This window comes from the organism of the source record quoted next, unplaced genomic scaffold (assembly GCF_019419815.1).
Source record: "Pyrus x bretschneideri cultivar Hongxiangsu unplaced genomic scaffold, Pyrus_bretschneideri_v1 Contig21, whole genome shotgun sequence".
Lineage (NCBI taxonomy): Eukaryota > Viridiplantae > Streptophyta > Magnoliopsida > Rosales > Rosaceae > Pyrus > Pyrus x bretschneideri.
Genome location: NW_025999513.1, coordinates 1,673,788 through 1,688,853, shown reverse-complemented (window position 1 = coordinate 1,688,853; position 15,066 = coordinate 1,673,788). Strand labels below are relative to the sequence as shown.

Sequence of the window (15,066 nt, the reverse complement as noted above, 5' to 3'; positions counted from 1 at the left end):
GTAGGAGTCAATTTCTTGATGGGTAAGTTAACCGGATGCAATACAGTGTGAGTAGGAGGCGTTGTGACTACAGATTTAACAGAAATAGAGACCCGAGAGGAAGGAAGTTTTAATTCAGCAACTTTGGTGTCCAATTGCATAGCAATAGCAATGGCCTCATGCATATTGGCAGGTTTCAACAATTTAACATCATATTTCAATTCACGTTTAAGGCCACCCAAGATACAACTCTTAAGCAAAATTGGGCCTAAATCAAAGGTTTGGTTAGCAAGCCTTCGAAATTCAAGGATATACTCACGTAAGGTACCTGTTTGGCGAAGTATGAACAAGGACTCGGCCCTATCATCAAACTCAGAGGTGCTAAACTCCAGACAAAAAGCTCGAGTGAAATCCTCCCAACGAGGGGTGGAGCGAGTACAATCCATCCACTGAAACCACTGTAACTGCTGACCTTCGAGATAGAATGAGGCGGTGAACACCTTTTTATTCTTTGACGTGTGATAGAAGGCAAAGAACTGGTCAGCCTTATAAATCCAGGCCAACGGATTGTCCCCCTCCATGAAATGAGGAAAATTAACTTGGAGGAGACCACATCGGTCGTGGTTGCAGAGCCCCGTCACTTAGACCATTGAGACCACGAGGGAAAGGAATCGAATCTCGATCACGTTGAGGACTAAGATCAGAGTTCCCCGTTGTAGAGGACCCACCACCCTTTAGTACGAGTTGTGAGTTCACGTCGAAATTGCTTGAAATAAAGGGGACGTTGTTGACCTAGTTGAGTGGCGAGTTAGCCGAAAAGTTGAGAATCAATGGCAGAAGCTACCGCTGCGTTAACCGAAAAGTTGACATTCTCAACGATGAGATTGGGAATGGAGGCGAAGGCGACCTCCAAAGCAGAGACGCGAGCATCCATGGTAGTTGCGCGGGTAGCGACAATATGGTAGGGCACGCACGGAAGGGAGCCAAGATCGTTGGGTGATACCAATGTTAGTATCCCAATAATCTGGGTTCAACCTTGACCTACAGCAATGGTGGAAGTGTAGAGAGAAGAAGAAGGCAAATCGAAAAAGAGTTTAATATTGATTTTTCATATCCTCTCTTTGCCACAATCTAAGGGAATGTGACAACCACTTTGCTACCTTCACCGAGTGTGTGAATGCCAACTCACAAAACAACCAAAAGTTTACTTAACTACCCTTCCAAATTAGACTCTGTTACAAAAGACCCCCAATTTCCACTAACAATTAACTCCCTATTACAATTTTATCCAATGCCCTACTATTAAAGGAATATGACAACTGAAATCACAACAGACTGCAGGTCATCATTCCCAATGGAAATCAGCGTTGGTTTGGGGACGACGCCATAAACGACATCGTTTTTTTTTTTTTTTTTTTTTTTTTTTTTAGGGAGAAAAAGCTGATGGCTCTCAACTTCGCTGCTTGCGATGTAGCTCAGTCATGCAGATTACAGGCCTTGTGATGGTGGCTCGATGATGCGGTGCAACTGGAAGCCAGCGTCTTGCGATTTGGGTTTTTTTTTCAATTTCCAGATTATAAATTAATTCAACTTCATGCATATTCAACATATAATTCAATGCATGGACATGTATTTGGTGCAATTCATGACAATATCAATTCACATAATTCAACAATTATGGATATAATGCATACACAATTTATGTAGAATCTAAAATTCAAAAAATGTAAGTTGGGTCATGTATTTTGGTGAATGTTATCAGGGCTGCAAAAATATTGAGATAAAAATCGTTGTTTTGGAAAAACTTGATTGCGTGATGATATTGATGAACTGGTTTGATGCAGAAAACTTCCACGTCAGATTCCTAAGCACAACGGTAGGAGCGTGCTGGTAATATGTTGTGGCTTATATTAATCTAACAAGGGAGAGAGGGGGCCCAGAGAGAGAGAGAGAGATGTTTGTAGGGTTGTATAGACGATGTGTTATTCCCCCTACACAATGCCTTTATTTATAGTAATAAGGGAGTCTCCTCCAAGGAATACAAGTCTTAATAGGGAAGAATAACTAGTATCAAATCTAATCTAGGATTTACACAATCACACTTAAATACAATGTTTATAACACTTTGGAGTAAAAAAAAAGCTCTTCTTTCAGAAACTTCAAGCCATGAAACACTTGCATTTTATTATAAAGGAAAAATGATGTGCTTTAGGATATGTGTTTTTTATTTTAAGAGTGGTGCTATTCACACACTAATTTTTTATTTCTCATACGCTCTTCTCATTTTTTAGCCGTCGAATAATGTGAATTGAAGAAGATCAATGGACAAAAATTAACAAGGTGTTGGGAAAGTAAAAAGGCATGTCATTGGATCCAAAACATAGTACGCTAGAAGGAGCCAACCCTAAATCCCAAATGCACAAAATGCATCTCTAGACCCTCACTATGTTTGAATGAGAGAAATAAATTTAGAATTTTGATAAAAGTCAGAATTTATAAATTGACATGCACCAATTCCTTTGTTTGTATTCATAAACATAGAAATTTAGACTGTGTGGAAATAAAAAAAAAAAAAACTTGGAATTTGGGACCTCCAATTCCATGTAAATAGTTGTCATTTTTCCAATTTCTATGATTGAGAGTTTAAAAATAACAAATTCTGTATTTAATTTCATTGTTCTTTTAGGTTAACCAAACAAGAAAATTCACAAATTCTAAAAAATAAAATCCCGTCATTTAGCTTCCTTCATTTTAAATTTATTCATCCAAACATAGTGGATGGGGAAGTGGGCAAACCTCACAATAGGCTAGCAATAATATAGTTCAAATTCATCTTTAGCAAAAATCGAACCTAACAATATTGTGACTACTCAAGTCAATGTTTATAGCCTAAAATCCAACTCCTGGAAAAGGATCCAAGACTTGCAAAGGTATTTATCGTGTTTTTGGTAATTTCGTGTTTTCGAACGGTGCTTTATGTTGGCTAATGCGTAACGACTTGGATGAAAAAGGTTACGTAGTTCTAACCCTAGACACTTCCACCGAGAAATTTCACCAGTTTTCCATACCGACCCCTGCCGATGATTATTCGAAGCTGAATTTGGAGGTTTTGGGAGACTCTTTATATATTTGTGTTCATCATTCCCAATCCCCAAATGATTTTTGCATCATGAAGGAATATAGAGTGTCTGAATCTTGGACCCTGCTTTATTTTATTAGAGGGGAGTTGTCCCTGGGATGCTTTCTAACCGCAAAACTTTGGTTCGTTCAAAGAATGGCAAAATGGTTCTTTTGGTCACAGATGACATCTCCAATAGGCTTACTTGGTTTGATTTAGTAGGGAAATGGCAACGAAGTTGTAGTTTGCGGTCTGCCTAGTCACTTTGTAGCAACCATTTGTGTATCGCCTTAAAGTATTGGATGCGGGAGAACAGAAAATTGGCTTGCAAACTCTTTCGCGAAGAGAAAATATAGAACAATGACATACTGTCGTGATTCAAGATAACACGCATTTAAATTCAACTATGCTGACATTAAATTGAGCGTTCAGAATCAGATCATAGTCCTGCGCATCCAAAGGACCACAAAAGTAAATATAACTTCCATCTAAATAGTAATCAAGATATGGTCATAATATAAAAAACTGAAAAGCAATGAGCAAAAATGCAATCGACATCAAAGTCTGTAAGAAATAACATGACCAGACATCTAGACCGCTGGCAAAAATCTCACTTCAGAGGAATGAACCTTGAAGAGTGGGTGGCACCAATACCAGGTCTACCGTGCTTCACAGGCTTGTATGAGATTGAGAACTCAGCAAGGTAGTGGCTGATCATCTCAGGCTTGATTTCAACCTGATTGAAGGTCTTACCATTGTACACTCCAATGATGCTTCCAATCATTTCCGGAACTATAATCATGTTACGCAGGTGAGTACGGACTGGCTCTGGCTTTTCACCAGGGTGGAGCCTCTCTTTTCTGTTACAAGCACAAAGAAACACTCATTAGGTCCACACATTCCTCAACCATGGAAGCAAATGACAATATGCATCAGAACAGAACGACGAAAAGGAAGATATGCTTGATCCCGAAACTAAAATAGTATGCTGCAACGTTCATTTTTCACTAGTGAATAGTGATTAATCAAGGCAATGTCTTATACAGGCATTCATTTCAAACTGTTGTTTTAATAATTGCTCCTTGTAAAATATTCATGATAATATATCAAAATCGATATCCAATCAATCAAATCCAGCTTCAACTAAATCCAACAACAGAACAGTGTCCTAAACAGTAGTCCCATTTCGATTATGCCTTCTAAGGGGTGTATAGACTACTACATTCGAGTATACAAGTCATTCCTACATTATTTATACATTGATCAATCAATTTATGAGCCAAACCTCTGTAAGCGTAATAAAACAAACGGTACAAGAAAATCCACCCAATTCCCATGTGTTTACAGTACAAAACCAAAGCACATATTTTAAGTAGATCAGGCATATCAGGTCCCCATTTCCAGAACACAAAACACATGTAGACAAAGTTAAATCAATTCCCGATATGAAATTAGATTCATTACATGAATTAGATGCATAGTGTGTATAGAACATATGCTTGACAGAGGGTGGACAAGCTCAGGACCGACATTGGCGTTAACTATTATGCATCGAAAACAAATAAGCTGATAACTCAGTTATAAATAACGCATCATTCTCATTTTAAACCATCACGAACCACATCAGCAAACTGATAAGTTTTGAAGTATTACCGCTTTGCGCAGCTTCTTGATCAAAGCCATAGGCTTGCGCTTCAGACCCCTCTGAAACCTACCAACAACAAAAATTCCAAAAAAATCAATTCAAACCCAATTCACAAAACCACCAATAAATCAAACAAAGAGATCGCATCGACCCATCTGTATTACCTTCTGCGCGCTCTGGCAGGGAAGAGCTTGACAAGCTCATCAGTGGACATGTCGAGCAGAGCATCCAAATCGACGCCCCTGAAGCTGAACTTCTTGAATGTTCTCTTCTTCGGAACTCCGGCCGCCGCAACATCGGCCTCAACGTCAGCCTGAAACACCCAAACATAGAGAAAGAGAGAGAGTTAGGAGAGATAAAGTACCAGTGAAATGATGCGATTCAGAGAGAGGTAGAGACTGGGGATTTGGAGACTTACCATGGTGTAGTTTCGGTATCGGAAACGCTAGGCGGGAGTAAAGCTTGGAAGAATTCGGATCTGTGAGTGGCCGCTAGGGTTTTCTGAAGCAAAGAGGTTTTTCTTTTCAAGCTGAATTTATATAATCTCGATTGTGTGGTGCTGGCGGCTCAGGTTTTGTGCTTAACCCCAAGGGTCTGACGGATATGGATTTCATCCGGTTTTAAATTGCAGAAATCCTAGTGATCTTCACATATAAAATATTTATTGTATATCGTCTAATTAAAAAATTATTTAAAATTAAACACAAATAGATTACGATGAATAGTTAGGATGTGAGGATCTTTAGGATATCTATCTACACTAAGGATAGAAGGTGGGCTTAATCTCACAATGAGCTAGTAATAATGTGGTACGAATTCACCTTTGGCGAGAATCTAATTAAGACCTCTCACTTATAAGTAAAAATAAATATCATTAGACCGTAGTACTAAATGACGACAAATGTTGCACTTGAGTCCATACTATGATCGGTAAGTTTTATTTTTCATTTTTTTCATTTGTGTGTGCGTCCATGGTGCCCAAGTCAACTACTTTGCTAAAAAGGACAATATATTTCCTAAAGAAAACTATTTTGCTGCGGCTTAATTTATAGCAGTTAAGTAGTGTCCTTTCCTAAATATCTAAACTAGACATAAAGGGGTCTTCAATAGGAGAATGATTTACATGAAACGGGTTTACCATCATATGACATTTTTTGTCCAATAACATATCGTCATGTGCAAATTTTTCTCTACGTGACAATGTATTATTGAATCTTAATGTCACGTAACAGTAAACTCGTTTCGTATAAGTTATTCTTCTCATAGTTAAACAAAACAATCACCTAATAAAGGATCAACTTATCCTACTCATCTCATAACAAAATAAGAAGCAAATTCCGCAATGACAGTAGCCCCACTACTAAAGTGATAACATGTGGGGAGAGTTTTGAGTCTACATTTTTTATGTATCATTTTTGTTAAGGCACATGCAATCGTATATATAAAGTGAGGTCTTCGGGGACGGAATTTTGTTGAAGTGCTTTGTACTTTTGTATAATGTATTGGTCTCTTTGATTTTTTTTTTTTTTTCGGCTTATTAGTAGCAATATTCGACGAGGGATTATTATGATATCTGATGACAGTGAATTATATATTTCATTTTGTATGCACAGAATTCCAATAAACACAAAATTAAACAAGAACTAAGTTGATGATTAACCCAATTTGTTAGCAGTGTATGAAATTTCAATTTTTTGAATGATAGCCCTTAGCTTAAGCTGAAGGCTGGGCCTTGAGGAGCACAAAACATATCCTTCCAGAGAGAACCAGGCTCGAGAATAAGGCTTGGGTTCTGCATGTAAAGCTCGTATATGGATTCTGCCTTGGAGTTCAAATTGCTCAAGTTTGTCAGGCACTTGATCTCTTCCTGATCGACTAGCAACTTGTTGTCTCCATCCTTCCATCCTATTCGCTGCATTTTATGCACAAATCCAAGTCAGTAAATTTCATGCCATGCATATGGCCGTTTTGGCAATGCTTGAAAGAAAAAGTTAATATCATTTCTAGGATGTAAAAGATTTTTAGACTTTATGATAAATAAATTAACTTGTGTCTCTTTCAAAAAGCACTTCATCATTTTCTATACAACTTCTATATATATATATATATATATATCCTTCTGATAAAAACGTTTTTAATGTGCAAAAGTGTTTTCTACAAAATATTTCCAAGTGAGTCCGTCAATGTGGTGGTTGAATTAACACATCATCAGAAAATGTCATCTAAAATTGTGGTCTCCATAACAACATTACTTCAAAGTAAGTAGCTTTTGAGGGTACAAAATTAAATTACCTTTGGAGGACCAGCCGTAGCATTGGTGCAGTAGAGCCTGGCATTGTCAACAAGCTGGCAATATCTATAAAATGAACTAGCAAATCTCTTGTGGGAATTCAACTGTGAACTGACCCTCACTGCCCTCCCGACCATGATAGCTCTTCTTATGCCTCTAACAACAGCTAAATAAGCATCACAAACCACTCCAACCAACTCTATTCTGTAGGGTTTTCTCCTGGGTTCCTCCCCATTATCTATCTTTTGCTGGTCCTGATGATCCTCTTCTTCATCCACTCGTTCCCAATAGTTTTCGGTAATGGTGCCATCCTCCTCCACCTTGTATCCGACCCCCATGCGGTAGCGGCAGTTGTGAACATCCCGGGCCATGTCTATTGTCTGCTCAACAAAGGGCAGCCATGATAGAGTGCTGTCCATGATTACATCCCTTCCTTCATTGAGTGCAGTCACTAGAAGCGATGATGCAGCATCAGTGGATGATTGGTGCACCTGCATTGATCAATCAGTTAGTTGATGCAACTATATGATGGAATTATCCCATTTGAAAATTGCTACAAAAGCACATTCTTAGAACATCTAGCTCATCAAAAAATGTGGCAGACATATACTTAATACATCAACTATCATGATTAACTGTAATGACATCAATTGCGATGTTTGATTAACTAATGTAAGGGTATAATGCAAAATGTGTGCATTTATATAACCATAATGTAGAAATTCTTTGTGCAGGGATAACATGACGCGCGCCTTGAAGATACCTCAGTTTTACAGTTTACTCAAAATTTTCCACTTTTATCCCATTGATTGACATGGTTGATTGTTAAGAGTATAGAATGGTCCTTCAGAGCTTAGACCTTATGGTTTTAAGTATCAAATTTCGAGCACCTACAACCTAAGATCTAGCCAGGCGATTAATCAATCTGAGAGTAGAAATCTAAAGTCACTGTCTCCCAGGTTAAATTGTGATAAACAAAATTAACTAAATGAGAGAGAGAGAGAGAGAGAGAGAGAGAGAGAGAGAGAGAGAGAGAGAGAGAGAGATTTAATTACTAGCTCAGCGGTTTGGAGCATGTCACTGTGGTGACCTCTAGAGCTAAGGGCTCTGTAAAGGACGTCCGTCTCTTTGAAAGCATCAGCCTCTACTACCACAGCATTTGCTGCTGCTCCTGACCAGAATGATCTGCCAAATATGGACATGCATACTAAGCACACTCCATTAATCACTAAATGATCCTCATGCCTCGTTTGGTCTCTAAGATTGGTTTGACTTGGATAACTTATTAGTTTTAACAAATGTTGAATGAAGAAGTAGATGTCAACTTGCATGGTTTGTCCAAGTCGAAAGTAGAAGAAGCATTAGTCATGAAGAAAACTTGTTCTGCCCAATATTAGACATGGAAACAAGGCGCAAGCGTGTATGAAAATTACTCTTTGAGAATATCTTTGAGGACAGTGCTTTTGCCACCGCCCATTCCACCACCTATAAGAAGAAGCACGGGACTCCTCTCACTACGGGCCACCGGCTTCATCACGTCCGTACATTGTGGTTCTCCCTTTATTGCAGTGCTTCCAATGGCTTTCATTTCATCTACCAAAGTAGAGAACACCCTTGTCAGCTTTAGCTCCTTGCTGATCCTCTCAAATCTCTGCTTCCTATATGTCAAAACAAAATAAGCAAATTCTCACCAAATTTGAAAAACAATTAAATTAGCAATTCAAAATTCGTCTAGTACATAAATAGTCTCATCAATTTCAAATTCTCCTCCCAAAAAATGTTATTGTTTCTTCTTCCAAATGTTAAAACATCGTGAAATTTGAACCATTTGATCTTGGTCAAACACTCAATGACCAAGATTTAGCCGTTAAAGGTCTTGGAATATCTCATCTGTGCCACGCTAGAAAAGTATCAAATTGTCTCATTTATTCCACGCATATTCGGCTCAGAGGCAAAGCGAACAAGACACGTGCCTTCGACATCACTTTAAATCAGGCCTCATATTTTCTTCACACCCTTATTATATACCTTAAAACTTTCATAATTCATAGTATTCTTGATTCGAAAGAAGGAAAAAAGAAACTCTTCTTCTCATAAATCTAATTTGATGCATCCCAAATTTTTATTGTTGTGAAGAAAAATCATAATAAGGTACTAAATTTGGAAGGCCTCATTTCATTTTCGTCATAATTCTCAGTTTAGCACGATTCTGGTGCCATGTAAGCAGTTTTGACAAGTTGTTAACAAATTTTGATGGTAGAATACAAAGTGAGACATGAGTAGAGTTTTAGGATTAGGTTAAGTAGCAAATTTTTTTTTTTTTGGTCAAAAGGTTAAGTAGCAAAATTTGAGTTTCATGAAAATAAATGTAAGTATAGAAGTCCTTTTTTTCATACTAAGTTCGTATATGTGTGACGTTTTGGCATATAGTGAAAAGCTTTATGTTTTATGCAAAATGCCTAGTGCTTCCCGACGACAATGATGATGGTATTAGTACATGAAAGAACTTTTTTTTAGGAGTAATGGTATTCATACAATGTTTTTATACCATATTTGGTATCTGATGTGGACAGTCACATCATTTAAAAGATTTGCAAAACCCAAGGAAATGAAGGAGAAAGACTTCTTGTATACCACAATCATTATTTTATTAACTAATTTTTCTTAATTATTAGTTTATTAAATAATGAACTAAATTTAAAACTCTGATTAATTCAAATGATGTGGTTGTCCACATCAAATGTCACCTAAAGTGGTACGAAGATGTGGTACAAAAACATAGTATGAATAGCATTACTCTTTTTTTACTCAAAAATAATTTCCTTCCATGTATTCAAGAATACTTGAACTGAAAATTTCTACCCTATTTCAGTAGAGTTGGGAGAAAAATTATGAGTGGGATAAGTTAAATTAATACGGAAAATTATTTATGATTATTAGGTAATTAACTAAATGGGAGAATTTAAAACAAAAAAAAAAAAAAAAAAAAAAAAACCCTAAATGGGAGAATTAACCTGGTAGCTGCCAATACCATGTCTTTGAGCTTCGTCATCTTCTTAGTCTCTGCATTCAAAACCTGCAAGATAAATAACTGATGAATAAAATATTATATTGCGATTAATTAATTAAGAAGGCTAAAACAGAAAAGAGAAGAACCCAAATGCTAGTTTATTTTATATTAATTTCTAGCTGGACTTTTTGTCTGGAATTAATTGGTACATTGACATTATTGATTTAAATTTTGAGAGGTTTTGATACAGATGTCCGGTTTTAAAATTATGCGATTAAACATTTATGTCTTTTAGAGTTTTGATTAAACATTTTCTTACAATTTAGGTGCCACATAAATTAGAAGTAGCATTTTTTATAATTTAAATTACTCAACTTGCCATTATATAAATATATCTTTTTAATTCCTACATAATACATCAAATGTAACATCCCACATCGCCCAAGGGAGTGATCCTTAAATATATATTCTCATCCCTACCTAACACGAGGCCTTTTGGGAGCTCACTAGCTTCGAGTTCCGTAGGAACTTCGAAGTTAAGCGAAAAGGGGGCTAGAGCAATCCCATGATGGGTGACCCACTGGGAAGTTGCTCGTGAGTTCCCAAAAACAAAACCGTGAGGGAATGGTAAGCCCAAAGCGGACAATATCATGCTACGGTAGTGGAGTCGGGCCCGGGAAGTGGTCTCGCCCGGGCCGGGATGTGACATCAAAACTCCTAAAATCTTGTTATTTAAATATTGTAGAATTTAATTCCAATAAAAAGTCTTTCAAAATACCCATGATTGCAACTTGCCATTATATTTAATATACCTTTTAATTTTCTTAGATAATATGTAACATCTCACATCGTCCAGGAGAGTGATCCTTAAATGTATATTCCCATCTCTACCTAGCACGAGGCATTTTAGGAGCTCACTGGCTTCGGGTTCCTTAGGAACTCCGAAGTTAAGCGAGAAGGAGGCTAGAGCAATCCCATGATGGGTGACCCATTGGGAAGTTGCTCGTGAGTTCCCAAAAACAAAACCGTGAGGGAATGATAAGCCCAAAGCGGACAATATCGTGCTACGGTGGTGGAGCGGGCCCGGGAGGTGGTCCTGTCCGGGTCGGGATGTGACATTTGGTATCAGAGCCTAACCTTGGGCGTGGTGTGCCGACGAGGACGTCGGACCCCTAAGGGGGTGGATTGTAACATCCCACATCGCTCAGGGAAGTGATCCTTAAATGTATATTCCCATCTCTACCTAGCACGAGGCCTTTTGGGAGCTCACTGGCTTCGGGTTCCGTAGGAACTCCGAAGGTAAGCGAGAATGAGGCTTGAGCAATCTCATGATGGGTGACCCACTGAGAAGTTGCTCGTGAGTTCCCAAAAACAAAACCGTGAGGGAATGGTAAGCCCAAAGCGAACAATATCGTGCTACGGTGGTGGAGCGGGCCCGGGAGGTGGTCCCGCCCGGGTCGGGATGTGACATAATATCTCAAAACTCCTAAAATCTTGTAGATAAATATTCTAGTATTCAATTTTAATAAAAAAGTCTTTCAAATTACACATGAAAAGTAGATTTCTTCTTGGTACATATTTGATACGTTACTTAATATATATTCTTGGTACATATTTGGTATGTTTGTTTTCTTTTTTGTATGTATTTGGTACATTTATATTTATTTAAAAAATATATATATATTTGGTACATATATTTCTCTTTGGTACATATTTGGTACGTTACTTTATATATCTTCTTGGTACGTATTTAGTACGTTCATATTTCTTTTTTGTATGTATTTGGTACATTTATATATTATTTTGGTACGTTTATATTTATTTTAAAAAAAAAAACATATTTGGTAAGTTACTTTATATATCTTCTTGGTACGTATTCGGTACGTTTAAATATATTATATGAACGTACCAGCCTTAAGCCTCCGAAAATAGAGAATACGTCTAATTATCTCACATAATATCAATATAAAATAGTGAAAACAACTACTAATTGAAATGGATAAGTCCATTCAAAATTCAAAAATGAGGATCACAGAATTCTAACGTGAGAGAAGAAACTAGCTTCCTAAAAAAAAGCCACATACAAAAATACATCAACATTAAAGGATAATAATTAACATTTTAAATTAAAAAAAACACAACAATTATATGTAATCTAAATAAATATAAAAATGCTGACATTGCTATTATTTGGGCGTCCTAATCAAATTTCAAAATAGAACCAATGTTCAATCCAAAAAGTATTAGAAAAGTGTAGGGGATTCTAATTTCTCCTTAAATTTTTCGAATTTCTGGGTAATATTATGTGTGTGTATTCATATACCTGACTAATCATTAGAGTAGCTTGGCTCCAATGAAATGCAAAATAACTGAGGATGCATCTATCAAATTCGTCAATCAAATTTACGTAGAGAGAATCTTGATCTACCTGACTAATCATTAGAGTAGCTTGGCTCCAATGAAATGCAAAATAACTGAGGATGCATCTATCAAATTCGTCAATCAAATTTACGTAGAGAGAATCTTGATCTGCTTCTGAAGCGAAATATTTGTAGATGTTTTCTTCACACCCTTTCGTTTTTCTCAAGTAATCATAAGCTAACTTGCATAGCTGGGGGCACTCATTTGCATCCAAAATTCCCAGTTGCCTAGCTGCACATAAAACCAGCAAAATTAAGCGCTTTAAAATAAATATAATTTGGTAATTTAGCAAGAAAAAGTTAGTAACAAGACTGTCACATCCTGGCCCGGACCTCCATCACATTCCGGACTCGACTCCACCGTAGCACAATATTATCCACTTTAGGCCCCGACCACGCCCTCACGGTTTTGTTTTTGGGAACTCATATGAGAACTTCTCAGTGGGTCACCCATTCTGGGAATGCTCTCACCCGAGCTCGCTTAACTTCGGAGTTCCGATGGAATCCGAAGCCAGTGAGTTCTCAAAAGGTCTCGTGCTACGTAGAGATAGGAATATACATATAAGGCTTACATGATCTACTCTCCTGGGCGATGTGGAATGTTACAATTCACCACCCTTAGGGCCCCGACTTCCTCGTAGACACACTTCTGGTCAGGGATTGGCTCTGATACCAAATTGTCGCATCCCGGCCTGGGCCCTCACCACATCCCAGGCTCGACTCCACCGTAGCACAATATTGTCTGCTTTGGATCCCGACCATGCCATCACGGTTTTGTTTCTAGGAGCTCACACAAGAACTTCCCAGTGGATCACCCATCCTGGGATTGCTCTCGCGCAAACTCGTTTAACTTCAGAGTTTCGATGAACTCTGAATCCAATAAGCTCCCAAAAGGCTTCATGCTAGGTAAAGATAGGAATATACATATAAGGCTTACATGATCCACTCCTCTGAACGAAGTGGGATATTACAAAGACTCAATGTTAGAATTCCCTATTAATTATGTAACATAAATAACTTGTAAAAATTTGAAAACATAAAAAATTACTAACTAAAATATTATATTAACTTGGTTCAAAGATGGGTCAATTTCATTCTCTCCCCAAACATCTGTAACTTTCTTTTTTATTCAATAAAACTCTTTCTCATACCATAAAATAAAATTTAACTTAGTCCTATGAATTAATTTAAAATTTCGAATATCAAAACAAGTTGACTTTGTAGAAGAAGTTTTTTTTTTTTCCTCTTAAAAAGAAGACAACTGGTGGCAAGCCATCAATTGTCCATCCTTTATGGGCTTGAAAAGGCTGAAATTTTTTTGTAATAGAAGGTTAATTAGCTACCAAATAATACATGTTATAATACCAACTAGCTAGCTATTCCAACTTGACTTCTGGACCGAGATCCAAGTTTAAATTCTTCTTCCCAATTTAAGAAAGTAATATAACTATATGTTCTTTTCTAGAAAAGAAATATTAAAATATGTATTTTAGTATTCTTATATCTAGTTTGCAAATACATTTTTAGAATCGAGTTCTTCATGATATGTATTTGTAATTTTTTTTTAACAATGAAAAATATCGTAATTTTCTTCTTCTTCAAAAAAAAAAAAAAAAACAAAAACATTCAGGACTAGTTTTGAATATTTTCATTGACTAAAGTTAAAGAAAAGAGATAGAGGTGTACTTAATTAGAATTTTTAATTTTTTTTAAAAGAGTTTGCAATTCAGATCTATTCAATCAATATTTTAAATAATGGAAAAAAATCAATATTTTAAATAAATTTATGGAATTTTATGGGTAAAAATTAAAATTCAAGTATATTCATTTCAAATTTTAAAGTAGTCCATAAAGCTTTATGTATATTTAATTAATATTTGATTTTAAAATATTTTTAAAAATGAAAGGATTTTAATAAACTTAGAAGGATTTTATTGTGTATTTTAATCTTTAGGAATTTAGGCTGATTCCCCAAGATTTATAACGGTTCTAAAAATCTTTCAAAATTTCAATTGAATAAATGTTGAAATAAAAGGTAATAATGTGTAAGATATTTGACTTAGGTTTTTCCGGTATGATCTAGAACTTTACCAACATAATGGGAGAATCTTTCGATATTCCTAACGCGGCCGGATTCCGTCCTCTCTATTCGTGGAGTGATGTTGTTTGGGGCTCTCAACGCCTTAGACGACTTTTTCCGGCGATAAATGCTCGTCGCAGCAGCAGCAACCAGAAGGCCAACAAAGGAGGCAGCCAAGATGTGCAATGTGAGGTTGACCTTGCCATACCCACCATCTAAATATATATGTCAATTAGAAAGCTTGATGGTAGAGAGAGAGAGAGAGAGAGAGAGAGAGAGTGAGAGGTTGGCTTTGGCTTACCATGGTGCTCCATCTTGCTGGAACTCGGAGAGACAGAACAGGAGTGATATGATGAAGCTTTGAGGGGATTGAGATGCCTTCTAGTTCCAGCTACAATCAGCTTTGTTGGTGCTTCCTTTATGACGTTGATATGATATGATATATTATTCTATTCCATGACAAAAATATCTTATTTTATGATTTTTTTGTTTTTGTTTTTGTTTTGAATAAATGTCATTATTTG

The 15,066-nt window shown here is 36.7% G+C and overlaps 2 protein-coding genes across 2 annotated transcripts; both read right to left on the bottom strand.

Annotated features, from left to right (window-relative positions):
- Nucleotides 1-3,474: 3,474 nt before the first annotated feature.
- Nucleotides 3,475-5,350, bottom strand: LOC125477322 (40S ribosomal protein S15-4-like). The gene is given in 5 exon segments (XM_048584289.1): nucleotides 3,475-3,941; nucleotides 3,943-3,957; nucleotides 4,751-4,808; nucleotides 4,907-5,055; nucleotides 5,161-5,350. Coding segments are annotated over 5 exon segments (459 nt in total). The 5' UTR covers nucleotides 5,164-5,350; the 3' UTR covers nucleotides 3,475-3,707.
- A 969-nt stretch (nucleotides 5,351-6,319) lies between these two features.
- On the bottom strand, nucleotides 6,320-14,992 carry LOC103939438 (calmodulin calcium-dependent NAD kinase). The gene is given in 9 exon segments (XM_048584303.1): nucleotides 6,320-6,492; nucleotides 6,495-6,654; nucleotides 7,035-7,523; nucleotides 8,088-8,217; nucleotides 8,466-8,690; nucleotides 10,047-10,108; nucleotides 12,471-12,694; nucleotides 14,554-14,757; nucleotides 14,844-14,992. Coding segments are annotated over 9 exon segments (1,602 nt in total). The 5' UTR covers nucleotides 14,857-14,992; the 3' UTR covers nucleotides 6,320-6,397.
- Between the last annotated feature and the right edge of the window lie 74 nt (nucleotides 14,993-15,066).